Below are 13,858 nucleotides of genomic sequence, written 5' to 3' on the forward strand. Positions count from 1 at the left end.
AGTGCTTAAGATGTGCCAGGGTTTTTAATGATGTGGTCAAACTGTTTACCAAGTGGGGAGTATTGGAGGAAGCATTTAACACGTTGGTCAGGAGCGTGGGGAGGTTTTGGCATGAGGCTGTCATCCTTGGTCATATTTTTTTAACGTTCCCCTGCATCATGCAGCCATTCCTCTGGGTAACCTTGCTGTCTGAAACGCTCATCCAGACAGTCGGCTTGCTTGTCATAGTCACTCTGTGTACTACAAATCCTGCGTATGCTGGATTGGCTGATGGGGAGGCTCTTTTTTAGGGGTCTAAGGTTGGAATCTGTCTCCGGGTAACTAGGAATTCCTGTCCGTCGGCTTCCTGTTTAGGTCGGTGCTGAAGCCCTCCCCCTCCCTCTTTATCAAAATGTCAAGAAAACCTGTTTCGTGCATCAAGGGTGAGAGTGAATTTCAAATGTTCAGTGCTTGTATAACACTATTTATCATGTTATTCTGTGTTATTCTCTTTCTGTGCTCCAGACCTGTGGACACAGACAAGGGGACCAGAGAAAGAGGTGAAAGACAGGATGTGGGTCCTCATTTTGGCAGCTCTACTCTTCTCTCTGACAGAGAGAGCAACATGTCGAAGTAGGGTTCCTTTCATCATTAAAGTATTGTTAATATTGAAATCATGAGTAGATGTATAGATGTGGTAATCGTAGTGGTACAGTATGGTAATTAAAACCCCAAAACATTTTAACCTCAACTGATTCTGTATCATCAAAAATGTAATGAACAAGTGAAGTGCTTTCTGTATTACTCATGACTGTATTCATTTCCCTCCATCAGAACTGGCAGCACCACCAACAGCATCATCCTGGACCATCACCGTCAGTCCAGCAGAAATAACAGCAGAGAAGGGACTATGTGCTGTTATTTCATGTACTTTCACTCACCCTGATAACATCAAGCCTACCGCTGCAGTATGGTTCAAGTGCCCAACAAAGGGCAAATGTGATGAGGATAAAATCAGAATTGTCCACTCCAATAAACCCTCTAAAGCTCAGGAGGGTTATAAACAGAGAGTGTCTCTACTGGAGACTGATCTGACAAAGAAGAACTGTAGTGTGATCATCAACGACATCAGAGAGAATGATGCTGGAGAGTATCAATTCAGACTTCCAAGTTCATATACATACCCGAAGAAAGTGAAAATCACAGTGAGCGGTACTATGACTATTATTACCAGTTACAGGGACAACCTATTATTGTAGTTAATTGTATACAGTACACACTTGCCAAGTTCCCCCTCAGGTCTCCCTTATTATAAAGTCCTATCATAAGAAGACATTACTGGGGAAACTCCCATTCAGAGTCATCACATGCATGCTGCTCTCCTACGGCGGATTATGTGTCACTGCTGTTTTGTACACAGATGTAAAACTCACTTCTGTATTTGTATTTCCTGCCTCCAGCTCTGACCCAGAAGCCCTCAGTGTTGACTCCTCCTCTGACAGAGGGAGAACCAGCTACTCTGACCTGCACAGCCCCGGGGATGTGCTCTGGAACTCCTCCTAACATCACATGGACATGGAGAGGAACAGGAGACAACATCACTGAGCTCAGAGACAACATCACCATACAGGAGAGAGAGGACCTGACCAATGTGACGACAACCCACTTCTCAATGTTGACCTTCACCCCCACAGCTAAGCATCACGGCACCAACGTCACATGTCTGGTGTCATTCAATGGCCGCATCACCACTAAGAAGACACTGACAATGAATGTGGCACGTAGGTAGTGTACATTATCTGACCTCCCGTTGTGCTGCAACACTTCCATTTCATGAACACGATTTGTATGTACTGTTCTTTGTTTTCTAGATGTGAAGGAACCCAAGATCTCTGGCTGTAACACAGTGAGAGAGGGTGATACCCTGAATCTGACCTGCAGTGATGACAGCTACCCACCATCATCATCTAACATCACCTGGAGTAAGAAGGGGACAACAGCTTTGGAACGGAATAACTCTGGACGGGCCACTCTCATCATCTCTAACATGACAAGAGAACATGCTGGGGAGTATGTGTGTACAGCTCAACACCACAGTAGATCTCTGATGGCTTCCACTGTTGTCACTGTGATGTGTGAGTACAAGCAGCACTGTTCAGACAGATTGAAAATGGCTTGTGACATGCTGTTACCTTTAAATTGCCTATGGTTTATCTCCCCTCTCATGACCTGTGTGTGTGTGTGTGTGTGTGTGTGTGTGTGTGTGTGTGTGTGTGTGTGTGTGTGTGTGTGTGTGTGTGTGTGTGTGTGTGTGTGTGTGTGTGTGTGTGTGTGTGTGTGTGTGTGCGTGCGTGCGTGCGTGCGTGCGTGCGTGCGTGCGTGCGTGCGTGCGTGCGTGCGTGCGTGCGTGCGTGTGTAACTCAGGGAGTTCCCTTACCCTTTATAAGATGGTTAACACTAAAAGAGTACAGTTTTACTACATCAGTGTTGATGTTCTCAGTGAACAGCACCATCAGCCTGCCTGTCAGAAACCACACCAATACCACTATGGAGTGTGTCAGCAGAAATGAAGCGGGCAGAGTGAGAGAGGTGCAAGTCACCCAAATAGAAAAACAAGAAGGTAAAGATACAAGTTAACACACTTTGTTAGAGAGCCACAGCTTCCCAATATCAATGCAACATAGAGGATTTGCACGCTTGGATTGAGAAAAGTTGTGAGCCACTTCTAAAATCCAACGCGTTGTTCTCTTTATAGAGGATGTGTCTAAAGACATCATGGCTTTGCTGTCGGACCTACAACTGATTACTGCATTTGTGGTTGGTGCAGCCCTCTCAGCCAGCATCTTTTGTATCTTCCTGTGTTTGAAAGGGAAACGTAAAAGGTAAATGCATTCTATTACTGATGTACAGTCGCTATTGACTGAATATGTTATTTAAAAAATCAATTGTAAATTGTCTCACTGATTTATTTATATTTATTATCAAGAACATCAGATTTCTTGTCAAAAGTACCAATGCCTTGCACCATATTGTAATGGAAGTGCTTGCTAACCCCTCCAAAATACAGTGATTGAGACATTTCATTTGAACTCTTTTCCTTAGACGCAAAGAGAGGATCCCAAAGGACTCAGACTCCAAAAGCCATTTCATGAACCTGGAGATGGTGGCATGTGAAGACCAACAGGTACAGTACCAGTTCCTTTCTTTATTCAGCTTTACCAACATTTAGTTAGCATTGACATGCCAATAGGAGTTTACAAGGCAACACAAACATGTCTGGTACCACCAAGCTAACAAAATACTCCTAACACAGTGCTTTCTGTCATCTACTGCATAGATGGATGCAGGACAGGCTGTGGGGGGCAAACAGACCCCTCTGCAGGTGGAGCTGAAGGAGGGAGAAGAAAACGGAGGGCCCCAGACCAGTGGAGCCATAGGGAAATCTACCACAGGGGGAGAACCAAATGAAGTGGACTACGCCAGTATCAACTACTCCCTGCTGAAGAAGAAGACTCCTGAGGAGGCAGAGAAGAAGACCACCACCACAGAGACAGACTACGCCGAAATCAAACGACAGAAGAAGAATGAGGAGGAAGAAGATGGTGGAGAGGGGAGTGGTGTGATGGAAGAGGTGGAATGGGAGGAAGGGGATGAGATGGTAGGGAAGGAAGAGGAGAAAGAGAACGGTAAGCCATTACGAGAGACAGATGAGGATACAGCACTTTACTCCAACATCAAGACTATTATGGGTGGAGAGTGACACAGCAACGTGGGAAATAGCGCACAGCACTATGGCTTCTAATATACAGCACTGCGGTGTTTTCTCATACTCCAGATTGAATGTTTTATGATGATAGAGACTTTGTTTAACTGAAACTACTGTAGGAAATAGTTTTGGTAATTCTTTCTTTTTCAGCCTTGTCTAATGTAATGTTAGTTTTGTAACGATTCTGTTTTTGTGTCACCATGGAAGGACATGGTGTCTCCTCTGATCCTTCATGTTTTTGTATTTTGATTTAACCATAACCCTGTATATTGAGGCACTACCTTACTTTTGATGTTTGTGTGTATTTTAGTTGTTTGCTATCTGCTAAGAATTTCTAAATGATGTTTTAACTGTCTTGTAGCATGATGTACTACAGTACCCATAATGCTCTGTATCAATATACGGTTTCATCTTGGTAAAGACGTTCCTAAAGCTAACACTATGGTGTCCCATCTACTTATTAATACATTAGAGGAGGCTGGTGGTAGGAGCTATAGGAGGACAGGTTCATTGTAATGGCAGGAATGGGACGGCAGGGTAACCTAGTGGTTAGAGAGCGTTGGACTGGTAACCGAAAGGTTGCACAGATCAAATCCCCGAGCTGACAATCTGTCGTTCTGCCCCTGAACAAGGCAGTTAACCCACTGTTCCTAGGCTGTCATTGAAAATAAGAATTTGTTCTTAACTGACTTGCCTAGTTAAATAAATACTTGAAACTGTATCAAACATATGAAAACCACATGTATGACTCTGTTCCATTAATTCCATTCCAGCCATTAAAACAAGCCTGTCCTCCTACAGCTCATCACACCAGGCTCCTCTGTAATACATGGTGTCAGAAGTTGGATGTCTATTTATTATCTCCACAAATTGTATTCGACAGTGATTACACAGATGGTGTGACTGCAGAGAACAGTAGAGGTTTTCTTTAGAACTCCAGTTCCTTCACCGTGTATTCTATGTTGACATAATCAAAATGTATATGTTCACGATCATTGTAAATAAGAATTTGTTCTTAATTGACTTGCCTAGTTCAATAAATGTTACATTTAAATGAAATAAAAATTTTAACAATATTACTATGCTACAAACAACCCCTAGATAGAGGCACTCCATTTGACATGACAACCGCAAAGCCACATCATTTACAAGCCCACTTCTAAACCCCATTCTCAGTTTGAGTTTTTATCATAGTACTCATTTATCAGAAAAGGAAACTGATTTAAGGTGATCTCAACCATCTGCTGGTGTAAGTGAAAACAGAACAACAGGCTCTGATTGGAAGGCAGATGTTTAAAATTAACCCTGAAACTCTCAGATGTCGGCAGAGGTTTCTCACATGGTTTCCTCTGAACAAAAAAAACACCAAGAGGTGTGTGTGTGAGTCACAATAGCAGGAAATGGACACTCCCTTTCACATTGTAAATCTGTCTGTGTTGTGGTGGTGGTTTCTTTTGCACTGTACCTGTCACTGAGCTACCGAACAAACCCACGTACAAACACCTGTGTTATTCCTCAGGTTTGGATGAAAAGAAAATGAAGATGTCCCTTTACTGTTAAATGTTCATTTAGAGAGTACGTCACCTGCCAATTGTCAGTGTGAGCATCATGGACTCTGTCGTGTGTACAGTATGTGCTCACACTCATACTGGATTAAGGATGGGATTACAGGATTAGAATGTTCCACTCACATTAAAGAGCCTGTAAATAGATCTAGCAGACACAGTCAGCACACTTCGCTTGTATTGAGGATGTATCTGCCATTGATCATTGGATAAGGATGTATTTCCCTTTTTAAGGTCTGCCCTTAGGTTTTTTCATCCAGGTCAAAGGTAAGGCACAGGCAGTAGCATACATTAGTACTGTAGACCAGACAGATACTTGGAGCTAAAATAGTGTATTTGTTTACACAACACTTACCACTACCCAATACTGTCATAGAAAAAGTGAAATACGTTAAATCTGATTAATTGTGTAAATAAATGGTTTTATTGTGTTCCCACTTATCCCGAGTTGATACAGCAGTAAGGGATTGTGTTCCCACTTATCCCGAGTTGATACAGCAGTAAGGGATTGTGTTCCCACTTATCCCGAGTTGATACAGCAGTAAGGGATTGTGTTCCCACTTATCCCGAGTTGATACAGCAGTAAGGGATTGTGTTCCCACTTATCCCGAGTTGATACAGCAGTAAGGGATTGTGTTCCCACTTATCCCGAGTTGATACAGCAGTAAGGGATTGTGTTCCCACTTATCCCGAGTTGATACAGCAGTAAGGGATTGTGTTCCCACTTATCCCGAGTTGATACAGCAATAAGGGATTGTGTTCCCACTTATCCCGAGTTGATACAGCAGTAAGGGATTGTGTTCCCACTTATCCCGAGTTGATACAGCAGTAAGGGATTGTGTTCCCACTTATCCCGAGTTGATACAGCAGTAAGGGATTGTGTTCCCACTTATCCCGAGTTGATACAGCAGTAAGGGATTGTGTTCCCACTTATCCCGATTGATACAGCAGTAAGGGATTGTGTTCCCACTTATCCCGAGTTGATACAGCAGTAAGGGATTGTGTTCCAGGTCCTCGAGGGCTGCACTGTATGTCAGTGTTTGTTCTTGCCTTCTACTCAGAGACTAATAAATACCTCAGTATTAAACTGTGTGACATAACAGCCAATCAATTATCAATTGAATTGATCAATTACGTGCCCAAGAAATGTAATCCTCCACTATTAAGATGTGTGAGTGTTCCTACATGTTGATCTATGCTAATGACCATCCGCACCTCTCTCACAGCCATGGCGGCGGATGTTGTATCTCACAGCCTGAACCTCCTGGAGACTCTCAAAGAGTCTATTGAGAACAACAAGCTGTCAGATGTCAAGGATGCTGTGGAGGACCTCCTGATCAGCCGGATCAACCTGGCCGTGGCAGGAGAGCGGGGGCCCGAGAAGTCTGCATTCATCAACGCCCTCCGTGGCCTGGGGCCTGAGGATGAAGGAGCCGCCCTATCCCCTTGCCCCACTTCTCCAGAGGAGATGGCCATCTATCCCAACCCTAAGCACCCTGACTTCAGGCTCTGGGACTTGCCACCCACCCCCGCAGCCTCGCCCTTTGACCCAGAAGGGTACATGGAGCGGGTGAAGTTCCTGCGGTACAACGTGGTGGTCATGGCGTTCACACAGAGTCTCCAGGCCAACAGCGTGGCGGTGTTTCTGGAAGCCCGCTCTGTGCAGAGGGACACTGTGTACTTCGCCCTGCTGGCCTCGGAGAAGGACACAGAAAAGTGTCTGGAGGAGAGGCGGAAGGCCAGCCTGGAGTTGTTGAAGGCCCAGGGGGTGGCCCTGCCTAAGGTGTTCCTAGTGAGGCCCTCCTGTCTGGAGAAACTTGACTTCCCAGGACTCCTGGAGGAGATGGAGAGGGACCTACCAGAGATCCGGGCCCATGCTCTCCTCCTGGCCCTGCCCACTCTCTCCCCAGTCCTGATCACCCAGAAGAGAGACGCCTTCAAGGCCTTGGTCTGGGCTGCCGCGTCACTCTCTGGTGGGGTGTCGGCCATCCCCGTGCCCCTGGTGGCCTCCATGGTGGACGCCAGAGTGGGTGTGAGGATCCTCACCAAGGCCAGGGCCTCGCTCTGTCTGGACGACGAGTCTGTTGAGCGGTTGGCACGGCAACGCGGCATGGAGCCGGCACGGCTCAAAGCCCTGCGGACGTGTAACCTGTCGGCTGAAGTCACCAAGGGGGAGGTAAAGCTTCGGCTGGCAGTGGCAGAGAAGGAGTTGACCACCAACACGACCCGGCTGGTGGAGATGGCCATGCCCAGGCACGCCCGCTCAGCTGGTCGTTCCTTCACTGTCATGTTGCAGGCTCTCAATGGGGCCATCGATGAGATGGTGGTTGACGCAGAGAAGATACTGGCTGATGCTGGTATTGGAGAGGGGAAATGAAGGAGGTCAAGAGGAGGGCTAGAAATAGTGCAATGAAAAATGTTTTAAAACATTTGCAATGGAAATGCAAATATGCATTGCGTAGGACTTTACTGCAGACAAATTATCTAGTGGCTTCATGGTTAAAATGTTATTAATATTTTTCAAAATTAATAAACATTTTTTCAAAAACCGTGCAGAAAATCAGGTGTTTCTTTGTCAAAGGATTTTGTTACATTTCAGTCTCCTGTAATGTACAGTACCAGTCAAAAGTATGGACACCTATTCGTTCAAGGGTTTTTCTTTTTGAAAATTATTTTAACACCCCTACTCTTACGACAAGTGCCATGGGGTCTTTAGTGACCACAGAGAGTCAGCACACCCGTTTAATGTCCCATCCAAGGGTTTTTCTTTATTTTTACTATTTTCTAAATTGTAGAATAATATTGAAGACTTCAAAACTATGAAATAACACATATGGAATCATGTAGTGACCAAAAAAGTGTTAAACAAATCCAAATATATTTGAGATTCTTCAAAGTAGACACCCTTTGCTTTGATGACAGCTTTGTACACTCTTGGCATTCTCTCAACCAGCTTCACCTGGAATGCTTTTCCAACCGTCTTGAAGGAGTTCCCACATATGCTGAGCACTTGTTGGCTGCTTTTCCTTCACTCTGCGATCCAACTCATCCCAAACCATCTCAATTGGTTTGAGGTCAGGTGATTGTGGAAGCCAGGTCATCTGATGAAGCACTCCATCACTCACTTTCCTGGTCAAATAGCCCTTACACAGACTGGAGGTATGTTGGGTAATTGTCCTGTTGAAAAACAAATGACAGTCACACTAAGCCCAAACCAGATTAGATGGCGTATTGCTGCAGAATGCTGTGGTAGTCATGCTGGTTAAGTGCGCCTTCAATTCTTATTAAATCACTGACAGTGTCATGAGCAAAGCACCCCCACACCACCTCCTCCATGCTTCACGGTGGGAACCACACATGCAGAGATCATCCCCTCACCTTCTCTGTGTCTCACAAAGACATGGCGGTTGGAACCAAAAATCCCAAATTTGGACTCATCAAACCAAAGGACAGATTTCAACCAGTCTAATGTTCATTGCTTGTGTTTCTTGGCCCAAGCAATTATTTTATTTTTATTGGTGTCTATCTACACTATCTACCTAGAGAGTTTTCATCTGTATTTTTCAGAGCCGTCTACATACCACCACAGACCAATGCTGGCACTAAGAGCGCACTCAATGAGCAGTATTCCGCCATAAGCAAACAGGAAAACGCTCATCCAGAGGAGGCACTCCTAGTGGCCGGGGACTTTAATGCAGGGAAACTAAAATCTGTTTTACCAAATTTCTATCAGCATGGTAAACATGCAACCAGAGGCAAAAATAAAATCTACACCTCCTTTACTCAAATCAAATCAATTCAAAGTTTATTTGTCACGTGCGCCGAATACAACAGGTGAAATGCTTACTTACGGGCTCTAACCAATAGTGCAAAAAAGGTATTAGGTGAACAATAGGTAAGTAAAGAAATAAAAACAACAGTAAATAGATGGTGAAAGATAACATTAGCGAGGTTATATAGAGGCACTGGTTAGTCGGGGTGATTGAGGTAGTATGTACATGTAGATATGGTTAAAGGGACTATGCATATATGATAAACAGAGTGATCCTGATTTCGACCACTGCAGCAAAATCCAAGTCCTTGTTTCAGTAACTTTCCTTCCATTTGGTGCCTTTTGAATGTGACCCTGTTCTTTTCATATCACTTTTGCTCAGTTTATATTTATGCTCAGTTATTACATTTACTGTGGGTGCATTTATGGGCTTTTACATGTTTTGTTATCCACAATCAATAGCAGTGCCAATGTGTATAGGAGTTATTCAACTTGAATACAGTAACTTGGGCAGGATAGCATGTTGTCTTTATATGCAATACAATATTTTCACAGACAAATACGAGTCAGCACTGTGTTTCTGCTTAAATCAGCAAGGTTTTACTCAGAAGGTATTGCACAGTACAGTGCCTCGTTCTTCATGTACAACCACACACACTACACATACTGTAAATTTGAACAAAACACCTGACAGATGAAGTGAGTCTAAGCTCACTTCACAAATACAGTTCTGAACAGCGCAGAATGGAAAACAGATACAGTACCTCCCTCCATCATCAACCCCGAATCATACAAATAGACGCTTCTGTCTGTCATGCTTGGATGATCATGCAAAAAACAAATGCAAAGCCTGGCAGATTTTTGGGTTCGTCTTTTAGTTTCTCATCCTTATCTTGAGAAGACGGATATGCTTGCAGATACAGTATCTTTCACGAGACAGTCATCACAGCGAAATCCCTTCTGAGGTAAGAAGAAACAACTTTGTGAATGTTTGCTATTTCTTTTATGCATGTCTACCCATTATAAAGTGAGACATGTATCCTGGATACATCTTTATTTGAGTCATAACGAGCTGATAATGTGAAATAACTCATGTGCACATTGAGATAGGAACATTGCTCAAATGCTGTCAGTTCCACTCTAAAGTCATAATAAAGTGTCACCAATACATTTCTTATATGAGAATGTACAGTCATTTAGATATTTCTGTCTCAATGATATGGTAATAATGAGAGAGAGAGAGAGAGAGAGAGAGAGAGAGAGAGAGAGAGAGAACCAACAATTGCAAGACAGAATAATCGAATGGGAAGTGTAAATTTAAGTTCCTGGCCTCCACCTGACAAAAACGAAGGTTACTACCAGTAAAATTTGCAGTAAACGTTACTTGTACAAGTGAAACTTCTAAACAGATATTTATATTATTGTGGAAGTGTTTATTACTATCCTTGAAGTGAGCAAAGGGGATTAAATAAGAATTCACAGCAGCTTTCGAAAGCGAGAACATAAAATAAATGCCACCTATAAAAATAATAATCCACATTTGGATAGGCTACTAATGACAAAATAAATAAAGTAATCAAAATAAGTACGAAATTAACCAAATAAATACAGTGCAAATACGTGTAAGGCACACAACATAATATTCTTGCAAAGGCTACATTTATTTCGAATAAGACGCACTGTGAATACAGGCTTTGAAAATGAACAAAAAAAAGTGCAACAAGAACCATTCGGCCTATTTTTCTTTTCATTATATATGAACCTACCTAAAGGTTTCTGGCATGGAACACAATCATGTTCACCTTTTCTGGTTTAATAGACTGCAGAGTGGGGTAACAATATTGCCTGCTGTAGGCTTACTGAAAAAAACGTTCAGACGGGAACTTTTTTTGCACAGATGCAGAGGTATTTGAGGGCGACGTTGACAAAGAGCGGAAATCGATCCTCATTCCCTCTCCCCAATGCCACTAGGTCATACATTTACATTTTGTTGGGTGGATGTGAAGCTCCGCGCTGGCCCGCTGTTGTGAACGGAGTATGACTTTTTGCTTAGCTCTCCCAAGAACACTGCCCAGTGATGTCTTCTATGTTGAACATGCAAACTCGATCTCTATTCTAATTCAAAATCACCATTGAAAGGGTCTCGTATCACCCTGCAGGTCTACAACGTTTGATTCCAAATCACCATTCAGAGTTATCGGTAACACATATCACCAAATGATTGGTTAATATGTGTTTACTTATTTGCACACATGATGGGACGATGTGTCATTCCAGACATCGCCCAATCCATATACACCCCTAGTCCCAGGAATAATATTGTAGCCCTATTCGCATGGGACTAATATTACCAGAGAACATTGGTTATGCATGTACTACACCCGAATGCCCGTTATTCCAGAGGACGATTCGGACTGAATTAGTTTTTTCCAAACTGCCACCTGTAATTAGATATATTTTTGTTTTATACATTGGCAGTTAGGACGGAAGCCTGGAGTTTTTTTTTTTATAGGAGTGAAGATATTTCATCAAGTCCTGGCGACAGGTGACACTGATAACTCGAGTTTGGTTCTCAAGTTTCTAAACCATACAAAGCCATCTTTGGTATAGTGTCGACATAATATTTGAATTGAGGAAGTGTGATCAAAATCATGAGGATAATTTAGCGATCAGCAGTAGAAAGCCCAATACGGACGGGATACATTTTACTGGGGGTGCTCAATGTAATGTAATTATGTACAAAAGCACAAATCACCACATCCGTAATTTTAGTCTGGTCTGAATCTGCCATGTCAGTCATTTTTATTTGTCAGGAAGGTTATTATCCCAGCCCTAAAAATCGATTGTTTTTCAGCAAACTCCCAGGTGCTCTGATAATACTTATCCCGTGCGGATCGTAATCCCTGTGTTTTGGGGAAATTACAGAGTTTAACAGGTGCTGCACCCAGTTTTGGGTAAGAACATGGGAACAAATTGATCAACTCAAATTAAATTTTATTAATCACATGCGCCGAATACAACCTTAAAGTGCAATGCTTACTTACGACCCCCTAGCCAACAATGGAGTTTAAAAAAACGTCTAAGAATAAGAAATAAAAGTAACAAGTAATTAAAGAACAGGAGTAAAATAACAGTAACGAGACTATATACAGGGGGGTACCAGTACAGAATCAATGTAAGGGGGCACCGGTTATTTGAGGGAATATGTACATGAAGGTAGAGTTATTAAAGTGAATATGCATAGATGACAACAAAGTGTAGCAGCGGTGTGAAAAAAGGAGGAGGGGGGGTCAATGCAAATAGTCTGGGTAGCCATTTGATTAGGTGTTCAGGAGTCTAAATGGCTTGGGGCTAGAAGCTCTTTAGAAGCCTCTTGGACCTAGACTTGGCGCTCTGGTGGTAGCAGAGAGAACAGTCTATGACTAGGGTGGCTGGAGTCTTTGACCATTTGTAGGTCCTTCCTCTGTCACCGCCTGGTATAGAGGTTCTGGATGGCAGGAAGCTTGGCCCTGGTGATGAACTGGGTCGTTCGCACTACCCTCTGTAGTGCCTTGTGGTCGGAGGCCGAGCAGTTGCCATAACAGGCAGTGATGCAACCAGTCAGGATGCTCTCGATGGTGCAGCTATAGAACCTTTTGAGGATCTGAGGACCCATGCCAAGTATTTTCAGTCTCCTCAATGGGAATAGGTTTTGTCGTGCCCTCTTCGCGACTGTCTTGGTGTGCTTGGACCATGTTTGTTTGTTGGTGATGTGGACACCAAGGAACTTGAAGATCTCCACGTGCTCCACTGTAGCCCGGTCGATGTGGATGGGGATGTGCTCGGCCCTCTTTTTCCTGTAGTCCACAATCATCTCCTTTGTCTTGATCACATTGAGGGAGAGGTTGTTGTCCTGGCACCACACGGCCAGGTCTCTGACCTCCTCCCTATAGGCTGTCTCGTCGTTGTCGGTGATCAGGCCTAACACTGTTGTGTCATCGGCAAACTTAATGATGGTGTTGGAGTTGTGCCTTGCCGTGCAGTCATGATTGAACAGGGAGTACAGGAGGGGACTGAGCACGTACCCCTGAGGGGCCCCTGTGTTGAGGATCAGCGTGGCGGATGTTGTGACCTACCCTTATCACCTGGGGGCGGCCCGTCAGGAAGTCCAGGATTCAGTTGCAGAGGGAGGTGTTCGGTCCCAGGGTCCATTAGCTTATTGATGAGCTTTGAGGGCACTATGGTGTTGATCGCTGAGCTGTAGTCAATGAATAGCATTCTCACATAGGTGTTCCTTTTGTCCAGGTGGGAAAGAGCAAGTGCAATAGAGATTGCATCATCTGAGGATCTGTTGGGACGATATGCAAATTGGAGTGGGTGTAGTGTTTCTGGGATAATGGTGTTGATGTGAGCCATGACCAGCCTTTCAAAGCACTTCATGGCTACAGACGTGAGTGCTACTGGTTGGTAGTCATTTAGGAAGGTTACCTTAGGGTTCTTGGGCACAGGCACTATGGTGGTCGGCTTACAACATGTTGGTATTACAGACTCGGACAGAGAGAGGTTGAAAATGTCAGTGAAGACACTTGCCAGTTAGTTAGTGCATGCTCACAATACACCTGTTTAAAGGTTACCTGTTTAAAAGTTATTCACATCGTCTTCCAGGACAGCTGGTGCTCTCATGCATGCTTCAGTGTTATTTGCCTCAAAGTGAGCATAGAACTATTTTAGCTCGTCTTGTATGCTCGTGTCACTGGGCAGCTTTCGGCTGTGCTTCTTTTTATGGTCTGTAATGGT

The 13,858-nt window shown here is 43.8% G+C and overlaps 3 protein-coding genes across 7 annotated transcripts in view; all 3 read left to right on the plus strand.

Moving 5' to 3' along the window:
- LOC112223834 overlaps positions 1-4,182 on the plus strand; it is a 29,956-nt gene extending 25,774 nt beyond the window's left edge. For all 4 annotated transcript variants that reach the window (XM_042312299.1, XM_042312293.1, XM_042312287.1 and 1 more), the window contains exons 10-17: positions 505-612; positions 814-1,191; positions 1,440-1,760; positions 1,851-2,114; positions 2,480-2,599; positions 2,735-2,861; positions 3,082-3,163; positions 3,317-4,182. In XM_042312299.1, the coding sequence (XP_042168233.1) occupies positions 505-612; positions 814-1,191; positions 1,440-1,760; positions 1,851-2,114; positions 2,480-2,599; positions 2,735-2,861; positions 3,082-3,163; positions 3,317-3,739 (1,823 nt within the window). In that variant the 3' untranslated portion in view covers positions 3,740-4,182. The remainder of the gene's footprint in view (positions 1-504; positions 613-813; positions 1,192-1,439; positions 1,761-1,850; positions 2,115-2,479; positions 2,600-2,734; positions 2,862-3,081; positions 3,164-3,316) is intronic.
- Positions 4,183-5,428: 1,246 nt separating this feature from the next.
- On the plus strand, positions 5,429-7,839 carry irgq2 (immunity-related GTPase family, q2). The gene is made up of 2 exons (XM_024414407.2): positions 5,429-5,577; positions 6,537-7,839. The coding sequence occupies exon 2, from the start codon at positions 6,539-6,541 to the stop codon at positions 7,685-7,687; it is 1,149 nt and encodes a 382-aa protein (XP_024270175.1). The 5' UTR covers positions 5,429-5,577; positions 6,537-6,538; the 3' UTR covers positions 7,688-7,839.
- Positions 7,840-9,948: 2,109 nt separating this feature from the next.
- si:dkey-24p1.1 (uncharacterized protein LOC556718 homolog) overlaps positions 9,949-13,858 on the plus strand; it is a 36,821-nt gene continuing 32,911 nt past the window's right edge. For both annotated transcript variants that reach the window (XM_042312301.1, XM_042312306.1), the window contains exon 1: positions 9,949-10,047. The gene's annotated coding sequence lies outside the window, so the exon portion shown is untranslated. The remainder of the gene's footprint in view (positions 10,048-13,858) is intronic.

The sequence above is a fragment of the Oncorhynchus tshawytscha genome, linkage group LG03 (assembly GCF_018296145.1).
Source record: "Oncorhynchus tshawytscha isolate Ot180627B linkage group LG03, Otsh_v2.0, whole genome shotgun sequence".
NCBI classification, from domain to species: Eukaryota; Metazoa; Chordata; class Actinopteri; order Salmoniformes; family Salmonidae; genus Oncorhynchus; species Oncorhynchus tshawytscha.

Excerpts from the sequence above, each read along its gene's own strand:
- irgq2 (XM_024414407.2), top strand. The coding sequence starts at position 6,539 with ATGGCGGCGGATGTTGTATCTCACAGCCTGAACCTCCTGGAGACTCTC.